Here is a 27,980-nt window from a genome sequence, read left to right as displayed (position 1 = left end):
CCAGGGGGCTGCGGGGAGGGACGGGGCGCTGGGACCGGGCCCGGGAGAGCTGTGGGAGAGGCAGAGTGAGGCCGAGAGCGAGTACCCGGCCCGGCCCCGACGTGCGGCACGGGGCTGCCGCTCCTCGTCCCCGCGCCGCTTTCCGGGCCACCTGTCCCACCCCGTGCGTCCGTCCGCGCCCGTCACACGAACAACCCGAGTCGCCGCGACTCCCGGCGCCCAGCTCAGCCCCGCTCCCTCTGTCCCCATCCTCCCCGCCCGTCCCCGCGGGTGCCTCTCCGTCCGATCCCCGCGCCCGCCGCCGGCGCGGAACAATGGGCGCGGGTCGCGCGTGCCGCTGGCAGATGGCGGCGCCCGGCGGGGCCACCACCGGGGGCGGGGCGGCGCGGCGGGCGGCCGGGCGCGGGGCCGCATACAAATGGGGGCGTCACGTGTGGCGCGGCGCGGTGCCGGACGTTGAGCGACCATCTGGCGCGTGCCGCGGCGGCCGCGGGGCGGGGAGGGGCGCGGGGCGGGGCGCGGAGCGACGGGGGGCGGGAGCAGGAGCGCGGGGCGGGGGCGAACGGAGCGGCCCCGGGCCCGGCCCCCGCCCGCCGCCGCCGCCGCGCTCCGCCGGCCCCGCTATAAAACCGGGGCGGCCGGCGCTGCGCCCTTGGAACGACGCGCCGCACCTTCGCACCCGGAGCGCGCCGGAGGATTGCGGCGGGGTTATGAGACCGTCACCGCGCGGGAGAGGCTGAGAACGGAGGTAACGGGTCTGGAACGGGATGGGCGCCTGTACGGGGATACCCGCCGAGGGGGAGCGGTTGGGCAGGGGCGCGGAGCCGGCACCTGTGCGCGGCGTCGGGGAGCGGGCAGCGGGAGAAACGGCGTCTCCGGGGCTGTCCCCGAGCGCTGTCCTTCCGCACCCGCTCTCCGCTCCCACCCCTCGACTCCCCGTCACCCGACCGGCTCCGAGCGGTGCCCCTGACCTGCGCTGTCCCTATCCCGCAGGCGCTCGCCATGACCAAGTCGTACAGCGAGAATGGGCCGGCGGGTGAGCCGCAGGCGCAGGCCACCCCCGGCTGGGCGGCTGGCTGCCTGAGCCCGCCCGCCGAGGGGCCCGAGGCCGACAAGAAGGAGGAGGACCTGGAGGCTCTGCACGGCGAGGCCGAAGAGGACGCGCTGCGAAACGGCGAGGAGGAGGACGAGGAGGACGAGCTGGACGAGGAGGAGGAGGAAGAGGAGGAGGAAGACGACGACGAGCAGAAGCCCAAACGGCGCGGCCCCAAGAAGAAGAAGATGACCAAGGCTCGCCTGGAGCGCTTCAAGCTGCGCCGCATGAAGGCCAACGCTCGGGAGCGCAACCGCATGCACGGCCTGAACGCGGCCCTGGACAACCTGCGCAAGGTCGTGCCCTGCTATTCCAAGACGCAGAAACTCTCCAAGATCGAGACGCTGCGCCTGGCCAAGAACTACATCTGGGCGCTCTCTGAGATCCTGCGCTCCGGCAAGAGCCCCGACCTGGTCTCCTTCGTGCAAACGCTGTGCAAGGGCCTCTCGCAGCCCACCACCAACCTGGTGGCCGGCTGCCTGCAGCTCAACCCGCGGACGTTCCTTCCCGAGCAGAGCGCGGACGCCGGTCCGCACCTGCCGCCCGCGGGAGCGCCTTTCGCTCCGCCGCCCTTCCCCTACGCGTCGCCGGGGCTGCCCAGTCCGCCTTACGGCACCATGGACAGCTCCCACCTCTTCCACCTCAAGCCTCCGCACGCCTACGGCGCCGCGCTCGAGCCCTTCTTCGAGGGCGGCCTGCCCGAGGGCGCCGGCCCCGCCTTCGACGGCCCGCTCAGCCCGCCCCTCAGCATCAACGGCAACTTCTCCTTCAAGCACGAGCCCGCCGCCGACTTCGACAAGAGCTACGCCTTCACCATGCACTACCCCGCCGGGCCGCTGCCCGCCGCGCCGGCCCACGCCGCCGTCTTCTCGGGCGCCGCCGCCCGCTGCGAGCTGCCCGCCGACGGCTTGGCTCCCTACGAGGGGCACCCGCACCACGAGCGCGTCCTGAGCGCGCAGCTCAGCGCCATCTTCCACGAGTGAGCGCCGCCGCCGAGCGGGGCCACCAGCAATAATTCGGATCTATGCAATTTTTAACCTCGCGATGGGCCAATTACAAAATATATATGAGATCTCTATTTTTCAACCAACGTTTTACTACTTGTTACCTTTCCCGCGCCGAATTATTTTGTTGTGGTTTTGTACAGAATTTTTAATGACTTTTTATAACGTGGATTTCCTATTTTAAACCATGCAGCTTCATCAATTTTTATACATATCGGAAAGGTAGAATTATATCTAATTTATACAAAATAATTTAACTAATTTAAACCAGCAGAAAAGTGCTTAGAGAAGTTCTGTTGCCTTAGCACTGCTTTCCTTTCTAATCGTTGAAGAAAAACAAACAACACAAAGCGCAATCCGGGCAATTTCTTTCCCATGAAAGTCTTTTTGGTTCCTTTTTCTCTCTCTCTCTCTCTCTTTTTTTCTTTTTCTTTTTCTTTTTTTTTTTTTTTCGTATTCCTTTCCCCCATAAAAGCAGAACCAGACCCCCAGCTCTTGAGAAGATAGAAGAACGAGAGACTTATTTTCTATTGAAACATATCAGTTCAACACATGACTTGCACAAACTTGTATATAAATATTATAAGTAAATGCCAACACCCTTTTTAAATCAAAAGCTGCTTGACTATCACATACAATTTGCACTGTTTCTTTTTAGTCTTTGAGCCCCTTGGCATTCCGTGGTGGTTTTTTGTTTTTGGTTTTTTTTCCTGCAGAGAACTTGAAGCTCTCGGTGTTTCCGGACGCTGTAACTGCATGATTTTAGACATATTCACACTATCCGTGGTTGTCATTTGCTCGTCTCATCACTCGGAGCCTAAAGCTGAGCAGGTCGTTGGAGTCGGGCTGTATACCTATTGTAGTCGATTAGTACGGTAGCTTGAAACAAATTCAAACCATTTAATCCGTAATTAGAACAATAGCTATTGCATGTACAATGCAGTCCAGAATAAGTGCTGTTTGAAATGTAACGCTGGTTCAACTGGAATCAAATCTGTACTGTAATTTTGTTTGTAATCCTGTATATTATGGTGTAATGCACACTGGGATTTTAGAAAATGTCCATCCTTTTGCAACAACCTAGTATTGAACATTTGGTCAAATGTTGCATTTCTCCTTCAATGTGATTTTATTTTTTCTTAGTGTAAGTAATTCCTATGGGATTATTGTTTTATTTGGATAGCTCATGGAAGGTGCGACACTTATTATTTGTAGAATAAAATTGGACTTTAAAAAGAAAAATCCACCAACAAAAAGAACAAACCTAGGACGCGGCTTCTTGCTTGCGGCGGGGGGCCGGGTAGGGCCGAGTGTTCGCAGCGGGGCTGCCCGGTAGCGGGAGGATGGGGCCGCGGCTCGGCGCGCACCGCGGGGCTCCGGGACGCGCTGGCTGGGAGGTGCGACCAGCGAGGAGCGGCCGCAGTCAGCAACAGGTCGGCGCCCGACAGCAGAGAGGCTTCCCCGCTCAAAGGCAGCCTCTGCTCTCGCTCCGAGCCCACAGAAAACATGCGGGTCGCTTGGACCCGGCCCGGCTGGGGCAGCAGGGGTGTGGGGGGGGGCAGCAGGGCGCTGCTCCCCGTCAGCCACTTCTAGGCAGCTCATCGAGCCCGGTGACGGGAGGGAGAGCCCGTGCTCAGACGGCATCCAAGGAGCGACCTGGGCTTGTTTGTCGTTTGGTTACGTGCTTTCTTCACCAAGACAAGGATTCTTCCAGTCAAGGGGCAACTCGCATGCCACCATCTTTTATTCAAAGGCAGGCACAGATGTTCCTTCTGCAGGGGAGGTTTTAATTTATGAAAATGATATTGTTTATGCATGAATGCACTCTGCATAACACACAGTACTTCCATCTGATGAGAGAAATACTGCAGAACCAGTGCCAATGTCAGGAACATATTCTGCAAATTTAGTCGCTTAAATGTTTAATGAATATTTGGAAGGCATTTCCAAACCACAAGGAACCTTTTCAATTACCTTTTTCTTTCTTTTCCCTGATTAATAACTAAATCCAAGTCCTCCAGCCAATGCAATTTACTTAAAAGATCCACCTAGGCTTTCTTGAGTGTTTGCTACTGCTATCCTTAATAACATTTTAATGTTATGAGCAATTTAATAAGGAAATTAATTAGGCATTTTGGTAACTAGAGGCTCCATTTTGAAAATCACTCTCGAGTTTTGTTATTTCCACTAGTTTAGAGTTGGTTTTTTTCTCCACCTATGTTATACTAGGGTTGTGTTTGTTTGTTGGTTTTTCCTTCAGTCCTGCTCCTTCTGCCTCCATGATATTTAAGTTTTTTTTACTGTTAGTGTAAGGCTAAGTCCTGAGATATCTGCTCATGACTCCCTCGGGAAGGTCTATCAAGGTCTTTTTCAAAGGAAAGAATTACTCATACCGTCCCTCTCCTGTGAACGTATCGCTAATTAACTAAGGCTATAGTGGGATTATCTAACTTCCTCATGCGAAGGAAACTGAGGGGTTGAGTCATCCCCACACACATACTGGGTAATCCAACAGAGGCCTAGATTGCTATTTTTATTGCTCTCCAGGACCAGTGGCCTTCCCCTTCTCCTTTGCATCATATTTCTCTGATGGCAGAAATTGTACTGCTGTGAGTGTATGCCTGTGAAGATACCAGTGTAATCTTTGCGAATAGCACAGGAGTGATGACAGCCCAACCCGCATATCTGCCCTGCTTGGTTTCTGCATCAAAAGGTAGGACCTGGAGGTTCTGACCCACCACCACCCATGACATGGCTGAGGCACCTGCCATAAGAGCTCATGTCCACAAAGTGCATAAGAGGTAGAAACCTCAGGTTTTACCTGCCTTGAATAAAATATCAGGCAGAATGGCATCAGGATCTGGGCCAGTGCCTTCAGGAGGGCTCCAGTAGTGGACAAGAGTTGGAGCTTTGAGGCGAGCCAGAAACACCTCTGAAATACCAGAGGAAATCAGAGTATTAATTTATCCAGAAGTTATTGTTCCTGAATCTTAATAAAGTAATATCCAAAAGAACAGTAATATATATTAATACAAATTATTCTGAACTAAGTCTTGAGAGCAAGTAAAACAAACCTTTTCTACCATCTGTAACAATAAAAATCCCTACACTTATTTCAGTGTTGTAACTGATCAAAATCAGATTAATCATGACTTGAACAGCAGCTTTTGACATATTAGAAATATAACACATCTCTCTCATAAAAATAAAAGGTTAGTGGCAATACAATATTCCGTACAATGAAGAACCTCATCAAATAATTTTTGAAATAACAGATCTAAATTCTCCTTCTCTTGTTTATATACATAGTATTTAAAATAATTAATCTCTCATTTCTCACTCATTACTGTTCAGGAAGGACTCACAGAAATCAAAGCCTGCTTGGTGAAGTATCAGGGAAAATATGCAGAAATTGGTCTTCACTTTTATTCACCAAGACAGATTTTATAGTAATTATTTTAGAAACCATAAATGCTCTGCACTAGTTCCTTAGCCGAAAATCCCTTATTACATAAAGTCTTGAAAAACAGCATGTGACTATGTACTGAAGCAGTGTGATGAAGATCTACAAATAGACTGTTCTTTAAATATGTACATAAGTGTTTTTTAAATAATTCATACACGTATTTAACAAACTGTCAGAAGCTATGCAATACAAAATTAAAACTGACAATGTTCTCAAAGCATTCTCTAAAGTATTTAGGTTGCCTACAGGGTATGTAAAACATAGGCTTACAACCCTGGCTTTCAGTTTCCTAGATTGTAGTAGTCCGGAGCACAGTTACTGCATTTTGTGTGAAATAAAATAGAATAAATCCCTGTCTATGGTATTTTCCAGCATTTTGTTGATAATAGGATACAAGATTTATATTAGAACCTCAGTATCTTAAAAAGACAGCACGTTGACCTTAATGGAAAGAAAGAATGAGAAGTCCTGAGGTAAACTCATATTCCATTCCAATACCACATTTTCCTTTGACTTTTTTTCTTTTCATATTTTCTCTTTTCTTTTAAAATTAATATTATTTTATTATTTCTATCAAGATTGATTTCAGCTCCTAGTACTCTTTGAGTGGCTTAAGCTTCATACTCTATTTCTGTTTCTTCTTATTCCTGCATGATCTTTTCAGTCCTTATTTTTCTCTTTGTGGTCATCTCTGTTAAACCTACTTGACCACTTCTACAACTTCAGGCTTTGTTTTCCTTATCTGTTCTCCCTTATCTTCTAGTTTATTTTTTATTTTTCTCCTCTTCAGTCATACAGAGCATACAGACCTCTATATAATAATAGCAATGCTCTCTTCTACAGATGATTGCTATTTTTTTTCCCCTGCAAAATAATTAATTTTTGACCCTATTAATAAAATGTTTGATATTCTGCTTAATATTTCTTCTTTGAAGACGAGGAAAAACAGATTAATTAACATCAATAGTTCTAGTAGGTTCATTTCTATAGGAGCAATGAAAAAAGAAGAAACACTTATGAGAGTTAATATTTGGTAATGAAAACCTGAACTATAACTGTGTATGGGAAATCACAGCTTGAACCTCTGATTAATCAGCTGAGGCAAGTGTTGGGTCAGCTGTGGGAGCACAGGTGAGAGTAATTTAGCTGTGCTCCCAGAAGGGGTGGACCTTGACTCCACCTCCTCTAAGACCTCATTTAAGGGCTGACCACCACTGAGGCAGTCTCTCTTGGAGATTGCTTCCCAGTGGAGACTGTCTCAGCTTTCTGGTCAAGGCATCGACATTGGTGAGTTTTCCTTTGCTAATAACCTTTGACTATCTACTATCATCTTTGTTAACATCTTTATATTAGCCACCCTTATAAACTGACTACATGTTCAGCCTTCATTGTATGAACACAGTAGACAGAAAAACACAAACCAAGGAGATGCTGCCAACTTCCTAATTCATGTTTATCCAGAAGAAAATCTGGAGATTTATTTATCCAGATGGAGAAACAGAGCTACCAGGAATGTCCAGGCCAGTCCTCTGGAGTGAGCAAAGGGTGTCTTCTGCACAGCATCCTCTCCTCTTGTCTTAATATCTATTCACCAAATCCAGCATATAATCCATGAATCAAAACCTGGTCTTCTAATTACTTGCCTATTCACCTCAGTGCATTTTTCTACTCCTTGCCTTGAGGGAAAGGATTTATATTCCAGCAGCTTGCTTTACCCTGTTACTCTCCTCCAGTAATTGCTAGCTGTTCTTCTCTCCCTTGCTGCTCCTTACAGGGAGATGTCCAGCCTCTTTCCTGGGAGAGATTTTTGAGACTCCCATTGCTTCTTAGCACTTGGGCAGTGAGAGATGGCATCCTTTGTCTATTGAGGAATGCTGTCAGCTGAAGAGAAGTTGTCTGCTCCCCGCTACTTGTGAGGACCAAGGATGTTCCCTTCATTTAGTTCAGCTCCACAAGGCCAGCATACAGACATGCAGGGTCTCCTCTGGTCTTTTGAGATCCAGCTCCAAGAAACCCCAAGGGGGATCTCCCCAGCCTGATAAACAGACTGGCTTCATTTTGGGCCTGCCCTGTCACCACAGACTTGCTGGTGTCTGCCTGACTGCTGATGATCACAGCTGCTGTTACCAGCCCTGACTTGCTAATTCTATTACCAGCAATACCATGGGCCTACTTCTTTGTACAGACTCATCCAGCTTCCTGGAGCCTTGGCTGATCTTGGCTACAGGTGGCTTTACTCTGAGGGACATGGGGCATACCTGTCTGGCAGTCACTATCAGTCCCCCCATGGGCAGCCTGCTCCTTTATGTTTCTGACTGCCAGGGTGCTAAGGGAACTGAGGAGCCTTAATAGACCTGACCACCTACAGCCTGTCCAAGGGCCCAGAGTTCTCTTTAGCTCTATTTAAGCTCAACTTGGGGTCCTTCTCTCCCTACTCCAGAAGGGCTGGTTCCAACAGCCACAGCCCTTACAGGAGAAGAGCCAGACCAGTGGTGTGGCCTCAGTCCTTTGCTGCTGGTTTCCTGTTGGCTGAGTCTCCTGGCTGATGCTGGTACCTGCCCTGGACTGCTTCACCAGGTATTGTGTGTGGGCTGGGAAGAACCTGCTGTGCCCACCCTGTGTCCTTTTCGGGGGGGTGGGGGGTGGAACTGGCTGTTGCCCTGACAGTTGTATGTCTTCCCTTCATTCAGGGCTCTCTTCTTTTTGCCCTTTGCTGCTCTTACATGAGCCTTCATCATAAAAAATGAACAGTAATAAGACCTTTTCTGAGGAGGCTCTAAAGGCTTTAAGGTAAAATAGAGTATACTTGGTTTCCTGCCTGTAATTGTCAGTTGGGCTAAAGTTTTTGTTTGTTTGTTTGTTTTTTTCATATTTCAATTATTTGCAATTTATTGATTACTCTGTAATCAAGTTATTTACATCCCAGCAGAGGAGATCTAAGGGACAAAAATACTGACACACAATCAGAATAAGACGATTGATGGTGACAGCTTTGAGCAACCTGAGCAACCTTCATGTGATCATGGCTCAGAAGGGCAGATTTGCCAAGGCTGTTTCTCAGTCAAAGCTAAATCAACGTCAGTGCAAATTCAACAGCACTTACAGGTTATGCACTTGGCGACTATTTTGAGCATACTCGATACAACAGAGAAATAACTACCAAGAACTTGTACTGAAATTAAATGTCTTTAAGTATTCCTCTTGGCAATGTAATCAGTACTTGATACAGGTGTTTATAGAGCTACTTAGGAAGGCAGCTTTACAGTCACAAACTCGTAAGTTGCCTCATGGACTTCCAGCCAGCTCATTTGCAGACAAGTTGGCCTGTCTCTGGCAGCAGCTCTCTTCTAGAGACACAAGCACGCAGAGACTTGGATATTCTGATATACAATTGAAGTAACTACAGCTCTATTTCCTTCTGCTACATAGTATCACATCTCTAGCCCGGTGTCTTGGTACAAGATAACTGAACTGCTTGTTTAATTGTATCCATGCTCTAAGAAGACACCGACGTTATACAACTCAGATCTAAAAAAAGCCTTCTCTGTTTTCCTTCGCGTTAAGCCCTTGCAGGCTCAGCATCACCCGCCAGGCTGGGGTTACCGCAGGAGCTCTGATGCGACTGCGCCCATCGGGTCTCTCCACGAGTGGAGCCGTTCCACCTGTCCGCAGCAGCACGACCAAGAGCCCGGCGCGAGCCACGGAGCGCTTCCCTCTTCCCACCCCTCTCCCTCCCTCGGCGGCCGCGGCTCCGCCCGCGAGGCGGAGCAGGCGCTGCCCTGGCAGCCACCGGGACGCGGTGGGGCGACGGTGCCGCCATGCTGGGCGCTGCGGGTCCCTTCCTTCCGCGTAGCCGGGACCTGCCCGAGGACCGGCGGCGCAGAGTAGCTCCGTTGGAGGAAGAACCCCCGGCGGGAGAGGATGAGACGCTTCTCAGGGGCATCTTCGAGATCGGCAAGAGGAGCTGCGACGTGGTGCTGAGCGCCCGACGGCTGCGCTGGAGCCCCATAGTGCCCGAGAGCCCCGCAGGTGGGACGGGACGGGCTGTGGGCAGGGAGGTGGGGTCCCGGCACCGGGCTAGCTGTTTGCAGCGAGCGGTGTGGCTGCTCGCGGCACTACGAGGGGCCTGCGTGCCCAGCTGCTCCTTCGGAAAGGGCCGTACTTTTTGCAGAAAGCACTAACTCTGAGGTGTGTTGTAAGGCTCTGGGACCTGCTCGGGCTGTGTTGATGAGTGGGGCCAGCCCCGCTCTTCCATGCAGCAGCGTAGTGCGCTGCCTATAGAGTTAAGCGCAAAAATCAAGCAGAAAAGGCATGCTTCTCTCTCATTTATCCAAATAGTGTTTTTGTTTGTTTGTTTTGTTTTGTTTTTTTCCTCCTTAAAACTCTGAGAGGTTAAGCTTACATTCAGAGTGTCCCGTGCACTCTTCCAAGTGCCTGTGGACTGAGGTGACCTCGTGGTGCTAAGGGAAGGACATGTCAGGGCCGTGCTCCAGGGGTGCAGCTCTCTGGCCACACACCTGTGTGCTGTTACAGCACAGGTGCTTGTCAAGCACACACACCGTGTTCGTTGTAGTATTGCTTTGGAAGGAACTTGCTGCAGAGGAATGCACTCTCAGTCCAAAGCTGAAGTAATGCAAGCACCTGCTTGGTGTAAACTTGCAGGGATACCAGAGCTGCTCCAGCCAAACCAGTGCAGTGTGCTGGCTCATGGCAGTGTTGTTGCGTGATGCTCACACTTCAAAACCTGCTGTTCAACTGAGTTTTCAGTTCTGGCGACACCTGTGCAGGTGCTAGCATGGCCCTGCTTTGCACAGCGGGGGTGGGAGTCTCGGTAATGCAGTGCTGAGGCCACTCCTCCTCTCTGGCTGGGGTTGCCTGCAGGTCTCTGTGTATGTGGTCTGAAGTGTTAGTCATGAATTATTTAGTTCCATGTGCAAGGTATGAAAGTGCATTGTGTTTAAAGTCAGGCCTGTTGCAGATGGTGGAACTTCAGGAAGGCAGCACTGAGAAGCTGATACCAGTTATACCAAGATTTGGTCTCCTATTGCCCATGTATTCAATTGATGCTGATACTCAGCTATCTCTAAAAATTCAGTTTTGCACTGTGTCATACTAAGCTGCTGAATATTGTTGTTTCAGAGAAACACTCATTGCCCTACTTCATTAGCCTCAGTGGAAAAGGCAGCTTTGTCTTTTCTGAGGTCTGTGGGAGTCTGTGAGCTCTTATCATAAGGTTCCAAAGTTTTAAGTGTCAGCTATTGATGATACCACACATATATCGTCAGTACATAGATGATAAAAGGATTTTCAGCTCTTCTGTCACTAGGGATGCTCACCACTATGCTATCTGAGACCATTCCAGCACTGTCATGGGTTTTCTTTGAGAATGAAAACATCTTAAAAGAGAAGTATTAGGTTGTTCCCAAGTCCATTCTGGTCATGCTGTGATGGGAACTCAGTGGTCTTCCTGAAGAGCACTCAGCAGAATCCCTGTGAATGCCTTCTTTTGGGCTGGCTCTGCATGTGCCTGCTGGGGTCTGTAGGTGAGCTGAGTGGGAGCTGAGGGTTTTGCTATCCTTTCATCGATGGATCAAGAGGAAGGCTGCTCTTGTTTTTCTTTCAGCTTGGGCACTGAAGGTCAGGATGGCTTTACTTCTGTAACTGCAGAGGTCAAGTAAGGATTTGTACTCTGGATGCTTGTTCTCTCTGATTCTCTTCTATCCCAGTAGGGATTACTGGTGGTGGGATGTGCACTGGGGCTTCAGGAGCTTCTTGTGATTATCTCATTCAGTGCAACAGCAGTGCACTACTTGGGCTGAACTGTGAACAGGCACAGGAGATGGTTGAGCACTATCTGAACAGCTTGCTCTGAATGGTTTGTTTCCCTGGGATTTTGTTTAAGCATACTTTCTCCAAACCAAAAGCTTCATAATATCATTTAACACTGTCTCTAACAAGGAAACTCTTATCCAGGTGGCCTGAGCCTGGTGCTAAATGTCTCTTGCTTGGACCTGCATGTACTAACTCTCCCTCTTTTAGGAAAAAGCATTTCTGTGTCAGAGATGTTTGAAAGGGGACAGGTATCCAATTCTTCCTCTTTTCCCTCCCTCCCTCATCAGTTCCCCAAATTATTCCTGCACTGATGACATCTTTATTTGTAATCCACAGCTCTGTGGCTCCCATTGTCAGGATCCTTGCTCAGCCTTGGCTCTGTCAGTTTGAAGTTGCAGCTTCAGGTTCCTAATACACAGCCTCTGCTTTGCCTGAGCTCAGTCACCTACACCCTGATGTAAGCACAGTTCTGTACTGTTGCACTGTTTCTGTGGAGCTCTTGATCAGTTTGTAGTTACCAAGCTCTGTTCCTCCTTTACTTGCCCTTTGCCATCTGCAGCATCTGTCTCCAGAGGGGTTTTATTACCTCATCTTATCAAGTGATGGTCTGTTGTGAGTTTCCTGTACCCTCTGCACTAACAGAGCTTTGGACAAGAGTGATACAACTGAGTGTAGTCTGAGGCTGAGGCCAGGCAGGCAGCACAAAGTGGGGCTCAGCCACCCGCCCCAAGGCTGCAATTTGAGCTCAGGATGCTGAGCTCATCCTGTGTTCCAGCAACCTGCTGCCCTGACATGGGTCAGGTTGCTTGCTTTAAGAATGTGTTGGGTGATGTGATAAAAGCACAGTTCACAGTCACTAATTACCGGTTTTTACTCTGGTTTCTTTCCATATGGCTTTCCTTTGCTGTAATGTTCACAGAAATTGTCTTCCCTTTCTATGTTAATAATCCAGTCCCAGACTGTAAGAGCTTCTCCTTCTGGATGCTGCTTCAAAGCCACGGAAGAGAAGGCTGTCTGAAATGCAGACTTGAATGCTACGTGATTTTTAGAAGTTATCAGAAAATAACAAATATAACTGAATGACGGAGGATCCTTTAAGGAGAGATGCTCAGTATTCAATATTTTTCTTTGTGACTGAAGTTTAAGAGCTAATGAAATACAGGGGATTAGCAGCGGTGGATGTGGGAATTATTTGTATTTTAGAACAGTTTCTGTTCTTCCAATAAAACATGCATTGTTTAGGTTGGATTGTTTGTTTGACTTTGACCAGGAACTTTAATCCCAATGTTTCCTTACAGCATCTTTTTGAAGATTTCCAAATTGAAAATTTCAGTTTTTCAGCAGATTTCTATCAGATAGGAAATAGAAAAAAAGCCCAGCAAAGACTGTATTTACTGGCATGGGAAGCCCAGAGGGTTTTGGTAATTGTGAAAACCTGTTTATAAGTGTAGTTTTCTGTGTGTTTAGTGCACTTGACTGAAGAGTGTATGAACTCATACTCTCAGACTGACAGCAAGTAGGCTGGGCTGAGTATTTGTATAATAAACCTGTCAGATAAAACCTTGTTTTTTTTAGTATAAGTAGTAGAAAAAAAATTTCTAAATTAATTGACTGGCAAGAAAGTGCTCTGCAGTAATACTGAAGTAAACATATTGACAATACGCTTTTATAGTGAAGTAAAAGATCAATGTGTAGGCTAAGATGTATGCATAGTATCACCTTACTGATGTTCATTAGAATCTGAATTTATAAATATTCTATTTAAGTGCAGCTATAAGGAAAAAATCACTGATGTATTGAAACAATGACAGAGTTAGCAATAAAGGACTTAAAATTAATTCCAAGTGGAGAGTGGCCTGCTGCCAAGGCTATTTAGGAACAGATGTGGGTGAAATGGATACCAATAGTCTGTTTGGGATCTCTAAAGTAAGACATCTGTCAGTCTGCTGGTCAGTCAGGAATAATGGAAGTGGGAACTGGCTGTGAAGAGCTGAAGTTGTGAGCTGGCCACGTTGGGAACTTTTGATTCCATGTCTGATGTGGAGAGAACATAATTTCTCCAAGTGTTTAATGTAATGTCCAAATAGGAAAAGTACTTCCAAGGAAGAGATATAAAAATAATATGAAGTATAAGTGAAAATGTGATGTACTTGTACTATATGAATACATGGCTCTAAGATGTGAGTAGAAGGAAGAAATCATACAGTCTTAAACAATCCTATGGCTTCTTAAGATGTAAGAGACTTAATTATTTTTCAGAGAAGTCTAGAAAATGGTCCAGAATCTCTCGGGTGAATGCTGCATGAAATCATGAAATTCTGAAGGAATTTATTAATTTACTTTCTTTTGGGAAAATATAAGAGCATAGGAATTCATTTTTAAGAAACTTAATTCATTATTTCAGATGCCTTATAGACATCATGTCTTGAATCTCTGTGTGCCTTTTTCCTAGGTCAGTGTGGGAGAGCTCAAAGCTGGCTGTGTGCAGATCTACTTCCATTGAATTAAGTTTTCTGGTTTTTTTTCTCATTCTTTACACATTTGTGCACCTCTCTGCACCTGTTGAAAGGGGTCAACATGCACACGGCATCCAGTAGAGGCCTTTTTTTTTTTTTTTTTAATTTTGTTTATATCCAAAAAGAGAGAGCAAGTAGTAAAATCTTTGTCCCAGGAAACTGCTTTCTATACTAAGTCTTGTAAAGTATGTGTGTGTGCTTACATGCATATTAAAACACGCATCAGTGACTTGCACTCCAGTGCAACTTGAGTTTGAAGTAATAGAGTTCTGCTGTTATTTATCTGTTACACAAATAACACTTCTTCATGGCTTTTACATTTTAATGTAAAAGTATTTGTTGGTGATAGTGTGTGCTTTGTTATCTTAAAACTCTGGTAGCCCACAAAATGGGAAGTTTTAGACTTCACTAAAGGTGATGAGGTTAATGTTTTCATTTTCCAGTTGTGTCAAGCAATAATGCAACTTTACCATGCATGTTCTGTAGGTAAGACAGAGTTTGGCTTTCCCCATTGGCCCTGCCTGCCTGGCCAGTGAGGGGCAGTGGCTGCATTCCGTGATGGAAGGATTCTGAAAGTATATGTTCAAAAACAAAGTTCATGTATTCACCAATCCTTGGTAACCCTTTGCTCTAGTGTGGTCAAGTGTCCCATCTTCGTTGGTATTTACAGTTCTTTTAGAACCGTTAAGAATAGCATGGCACCAATTTATTTTCTCGTACCCCAGTTTCAGAACTGCCCTGTTCTTCAGCCTTTGATAAGCCCTGTTTTGTCTGCCATGTTCATATTTCAAGTGCTGCTGTAATCTTTTCTTGGTTGTCATTTTATCATATTGTCCCCCAGTTTGTACCCTACCCCTCTCTACGCTCCTTTATATCATTTCCATTGTGTCAGGTGTTGCTGGAATATCTTGGTTATCTCTTAGCACTCACTCCCTTCTTAGCAGTTGTCTCTGATCAAGGCGCTCAGTTTTGCCTGTGGTAGTGACTGCTGCTGTTTTGGTCACTTGCAATTAGAAACAGGGCTCTGTAAATGTCCAAGGAGCTACAGAACTTTGGAAAAGATAAATTAAACCTTTTTTTTTATTTTAATATTTTTTTAAAAAATATATATATATTTTTAATAATCTCTGCAGGAAATACATACAAAATCTGATGAATAAACATGTCCACTTGGGCCCCAAGGCTGCTGCCTGCTCACTTTGTCTGCAGCTGTTTCTCTCCTCAGTGTGTGCATGGTGGGGCTGTGTAGCACCTGCATGGGGCAACAGTAGGGATCCTTCTGTCTGGTGGGGTCTTCTGCTGCTGTAAATCCATGGCACCTGGCCTCTGTGACTGCTCATGGTGACAGATGGGCTAGAACTCAGAATGTGATGCTCTGTTGCATTCTCTTATTTTGTGTTTTGACAGAAAGATGAAGACATTTCTGTCTGTATTTTACAGAGACAAAACAGAAATAAAAAGTCTGTTGTCTGCTCTTGTTAGAGTCAAAATAAGCAAAACCTGAGAAAACAGTTTTCCATTCATTGTAGTCTTTAAAAACAAACAACAACTAAAAAACACTATATGTGTATTTAATTGCATTTATTTGCTTCATAAACATATTCTTTGTATGTATTTAACAAGAACAGCAGGTGATGAATAGTGGTTGTTGATTTTATACCAAATACCCACAAAGAAACTGGTACTGGATACAAGGTGACTGAAGGTCTGAGAACATAAACCTAAGGAATTGGCTTGTCTGTGTACCTTAACAGTAGTGGATCATGGAGTTTGTTTGCCTTTCATGGAAACCAGTGGTCTTAGTTCTTATGACTTCTGTTGTAACAGTATGTGCAGACAAAAAGCCATAATGTGTTGAATATCTGATACATGTAGTACCATATTGCCATAAGGAACTGCTATTATGTTAGACAGCAACTGATTTCACGATAGTGTTGGATTTCTCTCACATATGCTTCTGTTTTTGTACAGATGATCCTCTAGGAACATCTGCTAGTTTTGTGGTGGTATCTGCTGTTTCCTTGTAAAATTTGACCTTTTCGTAATTTACTATTGGGCCTCCTATAGGACTGCATTATACTAAGATCTTTTTCTGAATTGATTTCTGTATCACAGTCATTAACTGTCTGGTTTTTGAGTTAATTGAATTTCAATATACACTGACATGTTACAGAGCTGCACATAACTGTAAAATTGATAAATCAACCATTTAAAGTACCATTTCATTTTTATTGTTGTTATTATTATTACTTAAATGTACTGTCAGCTTGAAATAAATGAATAGAACATCCCCTTTCCCTTGTTTAGTTGGTCTGTTTAGAACAGTGTCTCTCAAACTATTTCATGAGGGAAGAGGTTTCCTTTCCCTGTTGAGTGAAACACAGCTAATCCTTTGGACAGTGGTTACAGTTCAGGATCACATCTGCAAGTGAAGCTTACTGCATGATGTTGCAAGCTATGGTGTGCCACTGCAGCCAGCAGTGAAGTCATAACCCTGTAGATGTAACCAAAAGGGGTTGTTAGGCTATTGGAAGTTCTTCCTCTTGGGTGAGTAGTCATGCTGTGTAATGAGCTTTCACACGTGGAAGTTGCTGGGGAGCTGGGTTTTATGTAGATTGTAATAAAGAGTTGAAAGCATTGGTGTTTTCAATTTGTGCTCTCTGTTGGAGAACAGAAAATATTTTTGTGGGACTTCAGCTTTTATTATCCAACTGGTTGACTGTGGCCCTCTGCAGGAAAAAACAGCATGCTGAGCTTGTATTATTTGGAAAATTGGTAGATTATTTTGCATCCAACATGACGTAGACTTGTAGAGAGATAGTATTCGCTTTCACATAACACTTTTCATGGTTATAAACCTTAAATGCATGTTTAAACATTTGAGACAGTTTTTTGAAAGAATAAGTAGTCTTGTCATTTCTTTCTGCTTTGTGTGTTGACATGAAGTGTCATCTCATACCTTTTTATTCAGCAGTGTGTTAATTCTGAAGGTGATTATGAAGTTAAAAGTAATATACTTTGTATTTTTTTAATGGCAAAGCTTCTAGAGGAAAAAAGTTAAATATATTTAAAATACATTTGTATCTTTCTTGATTGGAACTAAAAGCCTATCATGTTTTCTTACTCTCAAAGCATGCAGAATAAAAATGCATTAATATGTAACTTCTTAAAATAGCTGTTTTCCTATTGTGTGTCCTTGCGTTTTCAATAAAACCCAAGGAACCTAAGTGTAGTAAAAAAAACAAGTTGTCTACAAACCTGGAAGTGTTGTGATGCTGGAATTGCCAATAGTCCTTGTTCTCATTTAGAGAAGAATCAATAAGCTCTGTTTCACACAACATCCAAATTCCTCATTCTTAAGTTTTTGGGAGTGGTTCATGTATGGTGTAGGACAGTGTTGGCTAGGTTTATCTTCTGGGAATGAGTGTGGTGGAGAGGACTGCATTTGTCAGAAGTACAGAGCTGCTATTCTGTCTTTGTTGTGCTCATAAGTGGAACTGTTTCTGAATGTTTATTTGGAGACTGAGAGTGGGTGTCAGATTTGAATCCCAAGTTTTACCAGTGTGCTTCTTTTTAAGACTGAAGAAGATCTTTAATTTATTTTTTCATGGGTAGGTGTGTGTTTGTTTGTTTTTCTTATGTTTTGTATTTGCCATCCTAGCTGAATGATGATAAATCTTTCAGAGTAGGGTGTATTGTGAATGCCAAACATTGAATGCTGTGTTTTGAGTGTTAGAGATTAAGCCCTTCAATTGCAAAATCGAGAAAATACATCCAGTCATTCTTAATGTGGAAGTATTGCTGCACAGTTAAAAACCAGAGTTTTTTAGAATATTTTTAAGTTGAGTTTTTGTTTGTTTTTCACTCTTGGTACCAATGGTACTCAAAGGCCATAATGGATCAAATGAACCCAAAGATAATGTAGAAGTATTACAGGTTGTTTTCCAGGTGCATCATTTGTTTTTGCTATGTTAGAAGGGTCTGTTAGTGTTACCAGACACAGAGAAATGTTTTTTGCTTAAAAAAAAGAAAGGGGAGAGAAAAGGTGTTTAGAAAATGGTAGGTCAGAATTTTCCTATGACTTATGCTATGTGGTAGCCTTTCTGTAAAGGGATCTGCTGGAAGACACTTCTTATGTGTGAGTTCTGGTGCATCTTCCTTAGCATGACCTCTCATTTCCTTGTAGAGGTCAGGAGGTACTAAATTTCTGACTAAAGGAGCACAGTAACATGTTTTACCATGCAGTTTCCTTATCCAGCTTGTGGCAGTTTATTCCCTGTGTGTAACAGTTCTAAGCAAGTGGTCAGTTTGTGGGCAGAATTCAGTACTAAGCTGATTTTCCTGACTTCTGTCTACTCAGGCAATGCAAGATGGGAGTTACTGACATGCTTTTCAGCACAGAATAGTTGCTGTAGCTGTTGGTTTGTTTGAACTGTGACCATATATCTCTTCTGTCAGTTCATACACTCAAGTGAGTGTAGGAAAGTATGCTTTGCAAAGCTCAGAAAATGCAAAGCAACAGATGTTATGTGCTGCACAATTATACGTATCCTGGAAACAGATCTTTACACAGCACAGGCAGGCTTGGAAAAACAGAATTTCACATACAAATGGTAGTGCAAAGGGTAACAGCTGTAAATACTGATGACTAAATACAGTGCTGTTTTGCAGATACTGAATTAGAATGGCTAAATGCTCATTACTAAATTAAGGCCCTTGATTTGAAACATGTTAAAAAACAGTCTTTGTATTTATATTTTTCTACATTGTTTAGTATAGCAGAAGTGGAATAAGTATTCTGAAAGAAATGTAGGAAAATGGCTTTTAAGGGAAAGCCAATTTTATTTAACTTAGATGATAGTTCTTGTAAATTAATAACCAAAAGTAAATAGGAAAAAATTCCAGTTAAGTGTCTGGTGTTTTATATGCAAAAAACATATTTGTTTGGTTAGCCATTGAGTGTTTCATAGATGGCTCCTGCCTGGGTCCTCTCTCTGGCCCAGTGCTGTCACTGGGCCTGTTGGGCTGTCCCAGACTGCTGAGTGTTGCTGCAAAGAGCCAGGGCTGGGTGTGACTGGGCTTTCCCCAGTGTCTGCTCTGTCTGTATGGTGCAACCAGGGCGAGGTGATTAGACAGGAATCAGAATTATCACAGCACTTGTGAATCGTACACTGACAGATAGATGGCTGAAGATGATGGATGGTAACTCATGTGGACTTCAAACTTTGAACAGATTTGTCATACTGTGCAGCAATTTCTGCTCTTAGTATGTTCCAGGGTAAGCCCAAGTATGTTGACATGCTGTGATAATCAGGAAAAAAATTAAAATAGATGTCTATTTTTAACTTGCTATTATTTTTATTAGAGGAAATAGAAGGGTTATGAATATTTCACATGAAATGTAATGATTGATCATCAGTTTTCTTTGATGTGCTCCTTAAGCGAGGCTGGGAAGATCTCCGCTTCTTTTTGTTCACATATCTTCTGTGTTGGAGGAAGAGGAACAACTAGGAATGTTCTAGAAAACATTAATAAACAGAGGTTAAAGGTACTTGATAAACAGTGTTCGTTTTTTCTCCTTCTTCTGTTTGTTTTTTGCTTTGTTTTACTTCAGTACAAATAACAATGAAACAAAAATACATTTTTTTTTTTACACTTGAATTTGGAAACAAACAGTTGTTTTTGAAGTTTTATCCCTAGGTCTTACATGTTTTGTAGAAACTGCTTATGGAATGTACACACAGAAATTCAGTACTGAGTTGAAGATAATTTACACGCTTACGTCAGCTTGTCTTGCTTAAAGCAGATACTGCTTGTTACATTTACAAGTCTAACAGATGAATGGTATTAGTTTGCTGTAAGTTTCATTAGTCTGCTCCTACAGACAAAAAGTTGTCTTTAATTATGTTTCTCTATTATTTTTTGGTTGGTTTGGCTTCTAGTACTTGCTTTCTGTGTCTAATAAGTGGAATGATGGCTGCTTAAAAACTTCACAGTGCCTTTGGTATCAACAATGTGGTTGGAAAGTGGATAGAAGAAAGAAAAATTAGTATGGAATAAGCATAGAAAAGCAGAAGCATTGAATTTGTATGCTTGGGGACTGTTAAAGTAGAAATGGGAAGTATTTAGATGTTGATTCTGTCCTATGGTGCAATTTCAGACACACGTCTTTTTTCAGATGTGACAGTGAACCAAGAGTCAATACAATTAACTGTGGTTTAATGTGTTGGTCTTTGAATGTCATCAGATTGGGATCAAGATCGGGAGCTGTCACTAGGCTATGTCTCTTGTGTTAAATCATAAGTTTATTTGGTGGAAAATGTCATCTATCACTTAAACAGTTGTAAAGATTGTTATGTTAAGAATCATTAGTCTATAATCTGAAAGAGATGGTTGAGATGGGGCAAGGAAGGAACAGATGGCTGTAGCTTTCTATCTTTTAACATAAGTAAGGTGTATCAAACAAGAAGGACCAGGCTCAAGACAAAAGGATACAGTGGGTGACAGAACTATGAAACCTATTGCTAGGGATATGATTTATGCTAAAAGATTTTGTGGATTCATATGAAGACCAAAGGCATCATTTGAGGGCTGTTACATACCGAGACACCAGTCAGTTCAGTGTATCCCAGATGAAGACAGGTGGGCCAAGTAAAAGCATTGGGGGAAAATAGAATAAATGCTTGCTTTATTCCCTTTCTTCTCTTAGCATCTGTGGTCTGACACAGGATACTGGGACAGATGGACTCTTTCTTGGTCTGAGTCGATGTTGCTGATCTTATGCACCAGAAAGCAGCTAATTTATACTTAAATGCTGCTTTATGTAAAAGCACACACATTACTAGTCTGTAACTCTACCTGTATTTGCACTGCCAAGTAAGTTTTCTTGGTAGAATTTGAACTTCAGTGTTTGCCTAGCCTTCCATTTGCAAGGTGCTTATGTCCATTATGTAGACTTTTGTTCTGTGTCAACCACTTTTGGACTGCAAACTTTTTTTGTCTTTATTAATGATTACTTGGTTCATTTTAGAAGAGGGAGATGAATAAAGGATGTTGAAATGTATTCTGAATTATTTTTTTCTCTGATTTGTTGTTTAGTGTTTAATATTTTCAGCTGTAGGTGTGTTGTTTCTCTCTTGGTATACTTCTTCTTAAGCTGAACTTACTTTAATGAGTTTTGAAGTAGTTTTGGTGGCATTTATGTAGAAAGCGCTTTAGTGATTCCAAGGTACCCTTCACTTAGCTTTAACTAGGCTTTCCACAAAGAATAGATTTGAGTAACATTTATTGTAATATATAACATAAGATCTAGTCAAATATATGGTTACTTGAATTTTCTTAGTCTCAGGCTGTTGAAAAGGATGTAAAATAGTTTTAGTGATGGAGGTAGCTAGTTGACTTATTTCTGGAGCAAAAAGAAAATAACTTAAGCTGCTGCTACCAAATCCAGTTTGAAGGTGCATTTGTTATTTGCTGTATGAGTACTCTGAGTATGAATCTCTCTGGTTCCACAACAGTATGTGGGATATATCCCACATTGCCAGGGTCTGCGTTTGAATCTCATAGTGATTTGTGACCGGTTGATATACTGCTATTGTTTAACATTTTGGAAGAATAAAAATTTTAGAGGTTGAATGAGTATTTTTGTCATGTGATATGCATCTCTGTAACAGTGAAAACTCATCTGAAATTGGGTATTTTTATATGTTGATCAGTAGCCTTTTTCTTTGATCCTGGTACTTCATGGTATTCTTTATTCTTCTTCATTGCCCTAGCTCTGTCCATGTGATTCTTTACATGATTGTTACTTGTCTCCCCAAGTATCTTCATAAGACCATGGAAATGTCTCTAAATTCACATGTTTAGCTACCAATCACCTTCAGTGATGGCAATAAGGAATTAATATCTAAATGTGCTATGTTGTTGCATTTACAATACTGATGTTAGGAGGAATAAATGGAAATATCAAGGAATCTGCTTGAAAACAAAGCACTAAGAGTCTCCTTTTTTGAGGCTATTAGTATTTGCAAAGATGTGAAGCTTAAGTCTTGGGAAGCGTTATTTTTGTTTGTTTTTTGGGATGTTTTTGGCAGTGGTCCTTCTTTGGTTAGAGTCTCTATTTTTAAGCACTTGGAATGCCTGTCAGGAAACGCATACATTTCTGTGTGTAACTTAGTATAGTAATGCAGTTTGATGTACAAGTTATTTTTATAGCTGTCGTTAATTTTGAATTTCATGATACTTAATGCTAAAATTTTATTCAAAGAGTATTTTTTTTTTTTTTTGCAGTCTGAATATTATTTAAAATGCATTAACTTATTCAAATTTATGCAGTGGTTATTGCACAAACCTAAAAAAAGATGGAGAACTTTAAAAATTGTGGGCATCTTGTGATAATTTCAAATGTGTTATAAATGACTTGTTACCAGTAGTCTTGAAATATATAATAAAAAATATTGGAATAATTAAAAGTAACAGCCTTTCCTATTATTTTTGAATGTAACTCCATTTCCAAAATAGCATTATATGTGCTGATCAGATATTCCCCACAATTATTTTTATTAAATCATTTTGCTGTAGAGCTGTTGATCTATTTTTCAATATCTTGTGCATGGGGTTTGAAACTTAATTACCTTAAATTTATAATTTAGTCTTAGTTTTAATTTCAACAGCAGTGTATTGCAGTATATTCAACAGTTCTTCTGCTAAATGGAATAAGCATATACTTAGCTTGCAGCACAGATACATGGGCACAGGTGGACATCTTGGTAGTGTGCACCATGCAGAGAAACACATGGCACTACACAACATGGGGCAAAGAGCATGCAGTTTGAATTAGAAGTCATTTTATGGATACCTTGTAAATTTGTGCTTGTTCAAATATGGACTGTAATGGGCATACATGTTTTAATATTGAACATTTGTGATAAGTGTGTAACTCTAATGTGGTTGTCCTTACTTTGTGGAAAGAGGTAGTATTGTATAAGCCTGTTTCTGTCAATATTTTAATAATTTATCTTTATAACTGCATTTTGTCTATATTTATAGCAACATTGGCACCCTGTGTACAGAAGATACAATCAGTGCTGAAAGGAAACTTGCATCCATCTGGAAGCAATAAACTTTTCTAAAAGACTGCACAGTGTTACTTAATCCTGTGATTTCTTACTGTGAGTGAAATTAAGGTTTGGTTCAGTTGTGTCACATCATATTGGTATCAAATCTTTCGTGAGAGCTTTGCCGTAGTGTTAAGCTACAAACAAAATTGATGAAAGTCTGAGAACATAATTTTCTCAGTCACACGATTATGCATCACTGTAAGTGTAGCCAAGTCCCTATACTAAGAATAATAGCAATACCAGAAAGGCCTCACAGTGCAATACTCTAGCAGCTTTCTTCTTTGTGTGAAAATCTCAATTGTAGACTAAGCAATTGACTATACCTTAAATTTTAAATTGTGTTCTAAGCAATTATTTTGTTACATCCATGCCACATTGTATGAAATATGTATTTTTTAATATGACAAAATATTTTGCAAAGTTTCATATAGAAATATGAACAGCTTCATTAAAAGCAATGGGAAAATGTTTATTATAAAGATAATCTAACAAATCTCTCTTTTTCCTGTTTTTCTCCTAAGTCTATTAGGTGTGGTGTACATGAACAAAATGGGATTCATTCATCCCTGCAGGCAAATTGGTGTAGTCTTACATCCTGAACGGAGCTGAAATGCACTGGTGGTGAGGGAAAGGTTTTGTTCTTGTCAGAGGATTCTGGTGGTGCTACTGCCATGTACTACCTTAAGCATGGCAAGCATGGGAGGGGCAGGCAGGCACAACAAAATTCAATTGTTTGAGGCATGCTGATATTCCTGAACGCAAGACACTAATATTTATCAGTATTTGATGTTCTCTAAATCTGTATTTGAGATTGAAGTAAATGTCTTGATTATAAGAGTCTGAGTAGAACTGATTATTAACTTGTAACTGATCAGTCTTGGTGGTGATGTCATGTGGATGTAAGAGGCAATTTTTAGTTTTCCCCATTACTTCCTAAAATGACAGAAGTGACTGTCTTGATTATGACATAAATCAGTAGACACAAACCTGTGTGTGTGTGAGAGAGAGATGCTTCAAAGCAGAGCAGAATGGAGCTCTTGTTTCCTTGCTGGTGTTTCTCTAGTACTTTTCAACTCTACGAAGCTGTTGTATCGAATCACATACATTGTTAGACCCCACTTTTTTGTTTTATTTCACAGATCACACTTTTTTAAACTAATTCCTTCATATGATAGTGGTGCCGCTGTGTAAACCTATCAGTTCTATCTGATGGCTGAATCTGCCAGGGCTTTACAGAAGGGTGAAAACTGCTGATGTTTGTTCCACTGTTGTTGCATGGATGTTTGCCATACAATTCCTACTTACAGAAAAGGAGGTTCAGGCACTTTGTAAAAAAATTTGCTGCTGTTTTTCCAGTTGTGTTATGAAATTAGGCAGTGTGTGGGCCATACTCTTAATGTAAAATGTAGAACTTTCTGTATTAAATTTTCAGTGACCTCTTTCTTAATGTGATGTTAATGACAAAATGTAACTATTAAAAAAGCAAAGACTTTCATACTTCCTCTGTAGTGCATTAGTTTTGGGATCTCTCTCTGCCTTTCTTCTTTTTGGCCAACCTAGCAGATCTTCTCCTTTGGGGGGTTATTTTTCATCTCCTTCAGGTTCTTTGTTTGAAGAAACTCTTCCTTCCTGATCTTGTCTGAAACAGTATTAAGGACTTGTGCTGAGCCTTAATTGCAATTTTCTGTGGAGAGCTTTAATTCAAGTAGCTATCCAAACAGCAACCTGGGTTGCTAGGTGCTTTGTCACTCCTGAGGCCTGATCAGGATTAGAGGGGGTGTTCCCAGGCCTGACTAATTTCTAAAAGGAAGTCAGCTCCAGCAAAGATGTCCTCTGAGCTGTTCTAAACTTTAGCCTTGTGGTCTGAGATTATTTAAACTTTTGCTTGATTTAGTCTATGTGTTCCCTTTGCCACTTTCCAGCCTCATTTTTTGTCTTTTGCTTTGGCTTAAGCTAGAGTTAGGCAGTTTCATACTGTTTTGTTTGTTTGTTTTGTTAGATATTTGCTTATTGCAGATTGCTTATTCTATTAAAGGCATAATGAATGTTACCCATGTTTTAAGTTCTTGAGTGTGCCTCCAGCACAGGATACCAAGGATAGTACCAAATGTATCTTGAGGAAACAACTCCTGTAGTTGTTGTGACAATGCGGCAAAACCTACTAGATTTGATGAGGATGTCCAAAATCAATCATTTGTCATCAGTCTTGTGAAAAGAGAAACTTGGAATGTGGAGAGAGAAGAAAGGGGAGGATTAAATGCCAGAAAAATGCAACTAACCAGTAAAATTTTGAGTCAGAGAAAGGAGGTTGGGATGATTTCACTACAAAACCAAGGGAAGGACTCTTATAGGTAGAGACTGAAGCACATTTGATTTGACTATACTAATTCCTTATGAAAATAATATTCCTTTCTAATCCTTTTATTTATAGGACTGTTATGCTTGTACAAATGCATAGGAATGCACTCCTGGACAACTAAATAAACAGTTCTACAGAAATGAGCAAACCTGCAAGTACCCCCATTTCAGATGTTTTTCCTTCGAGATGGCTTCACTAAGCAGGAATAGTGAATAATTGTCTTGATGCCTTTTGCTGCTATTTAAAATAGTTTGTAATTTCTTATCTGACAAAACTAAATGTGCTGTTGCTGGCTTATAAGGCAGAGCTTTATTCTATGATTCATATATATCTTTATATAATTATATATATATTTAAAATGGAAAAATACATGAAAAGAATTTTTAAAAATATTGAGAAAACACTGTGCATCTTTCCTAGTTCTTGCTGACTCTTGTTCATCTGTCCTTGCATGATCCTTGAGGAGTCAGCTATTTGAAGTGAACATGCCCAGAACCTTGGTCAAGCCGTGTTAACTTTCTGCTAATGGCACAAGGCAGTTCCAGCTCTTCTTTCTTCTCGGTGTATTTTCTTACCATTCTAAAACATCCCTGGTTTTGTAGGACTTGTGTTTGACTGGCTGTACTAATCAGCTTGTCAGAATACTAAGCCAACAAAAAAGTAAAATGAAATCTACAGTTTGTGCTACTTCAGAGAACTGAATTAATTCATCTTGATTTTTCTAAGTGCCAGACATAACACAAAGGAAAGGAGTGGACTACACAGACATGGTAGTTTCCTGTATTGGAAGAGAGATTAGTGGCAAGGTGTAGCATTGGCTTGGCAAAATACATCACTTCACCCTCAGATTCTCTAAAGGAGAATGAAAATTGGTTATATTCCTGTCAGATGCTTTTAAGCTCAATTTTCTTCCCTGAAGGATTACAGCTGTTGCTGCCAGTAAATAGCAGCATGAAAATATGACGGTAGCATTTGCACCCTGCTTTTGTTTTCTCGCTCCGGAGGAACTGAGATGCATCTCTTCTGTACTTTGTAGCACTTCCTGGACTTCTCCTAGTGAATGACAAGATCACTACAAATAGCCTGGAAAATATTTTTCTAGACTAGTGTCTTGGTTGTGTTATACATCTTTTAGAACATAATTTAAAAGGAGAGCAGTAGTGTAAAGGTGGTCTTCAAAGGAAAGAAAAGAAAGCAAAACAAAACCAACTCTAACTTCTTTGAAGCCTGGCCTTTCTCTCACCCTTTCTCTAGTCCATTGATCACTATTCTGGCCAAGCAGTAAGGTTTTCTTTCTTTACTTATGGGAGAGAGTAAGAAGCATACCATTAATTTTTTTACCAAGGTGTTGCCTGATCTGTCTTTCTGAAACAGAAAGCACTTGAACATTCAGATGTTCTGAAAGTAGCTTTTCTGTCTTACCTTTAGAGTGTTTAACTAATACTACATAGTCTGATGTGATCTATATGGTACATCTCAGCTTTTTTGGCAAGGATGATCATACTTGCTCTGTTGTAGTTCTCATTGCTGATCCTTCTTAATTGGTGTTGTAGCTGAAAACTCTTGAGTGGTTTCATGAAACAGTGGCATGCCACTTCACAGCACATTCTGAGGGGAAAAACAGGTTTAAGTTAGTAGTTGCTTTCCTGCATGTGTTTGTTAGATGTTATATAACATTATTATTTCTAAATAATTACTGCTAACCCTGAATTTGTAAACACGTTGTCTAGATAGATTTCATTTTTCATTCTATTTATTTCCTTTTTGTATTTATATTAATGCTTTTATATCTTATGGTATTTCTGGAATGGTCATTTTGAAAATTGTGTTCATGCTGCGTAAGATCTGCTGTAACTGCTGTTTGCTAAATTTTCTTTTCTTTGGTATAAACTTGATGATTTTTATATATTTCAAATTGAATATTTTGTTATACTGTACTCAGATATAGCAATGAAAAATTATTGAAGCAAGCTTTCAAAGCACCGTGGAACAAAATAAGTTCAGTAAGTTTATCTATAAAATGTAGTTAGGTGGGGAAATGGTTTTCTAAAGGTCATAGGAAGAATTCATGAACAAGGAAGCACAACCCATTATTCCTTATTTCCAAATCTTGCGTGTGTGTTCTTCTTTTTAATGTGCTCCAGATACCTGTTATAGGAATTAGATCCTCAGATCTAATCACCTCTCCTAAATGTTGGGCCTCTACTGTAAGATAACAGTTCAATAAACATTTTATTGAAGTGTTTGTATCTTGATAACTCACTTCTGCAAACTGTTCTATTTTCTGTCGGACTGTTTTTGTTTTCCTTGGGTATACTTTGATCAATTTTGCTGTAAATATGAGAACTTTTTTAAAGCTTAATTTAACACACGCAGTTTACAATTAAAATATATTTGAGTGAATCAACGTATCACCCTTTGATTTGGCTTAGTATGGTATATATAGACATCTTTTTTTATTAAAGATATTAAATAGGAGATTAGATTAATGTAAACAGGAAGAATGTCAGATAGTGTCATTTTTAAAAAATCAGTGATAGGATAAATAGAGGCATAAAACTTCCTAGAAATTCATATATCAGGCAGGCTTT

General features: G+C 41.9%; 2 protein-coding genes across 5 annotated transcripts in view; both read left to right on the top strand.

The window, feature by feature from the left end:
* Positions 1–654: 654 nt before the first annotated feature.
* On the top strand, positions 655–3,360 carry NEUROD1 (neuronal differentiation 1). Its single transcript, XM_015868327.2, has 2 exons — positions 655–748; positions 994–3,360. Exon 2 carries the CDS (start codon positions 1,003–1,005, stop codon positions 2,074–2,076), a length of 1,074 nt encoding a protein of 357 aa, XP_015723813.2. The 5' UTR covers positions 655–748; positions 994–1,002; the 3' UTR covers positions 2,077–3,360.
* A 5,967-nt stretch (positions 3,361–9,327) lies between these two features.
* CERKL (CERK like autophagy regulator) overlaps positions 9,328–27,980 on the top strand; it is a 47,913-nt gene continuing 29,260 nt past the window's right edge. For all 4 annotated transcript variants that reach the window (XR_014948060.1, XM_085552677.1, XM_015868324.3 and 1 more), the window contains exon 1: positions 9,328–9,592. Coding sequence is in view for 2 of the 4 variants with exons in the window: in XM_015868324.3 (XP_015723810.2) it covers positions 9,382–9,592 (211 nt within the window). In the remaining 2 variants the exon portion in view is untranslated. The remainder of the gene's footprint in view (positions 9,593–27,980) is intronic.

The sequence above is a fragment of the Coturnix japonica genome, chromosome 7 (genome assembly GCF_054131305.1).
Source record: "Coturnix japonica strain WE chromosome 7, WE-NBRP24, whole genome shotgun sequence".
In the NCBI taxonomy this organism is placed as follows: Eukaryota; Metazoa; Chordata; class Aves; order Galliformes; family Phasianidae; genus Coturnix; species Coturnix japonica.
This window is presented reverse-complemented; position numbering and strand designations above follow the sequence as displayed.

Bases quoted from the DNA above. Each gene is read 5' to 3' on its own strand.
- NEUROD1 (XM_015868327.2), top strand. From the start codon at position 1,003: ATGACCAAGTCGTACAGCGAGAATGGGCCGGCGGGTGAGCCGCAGGCG.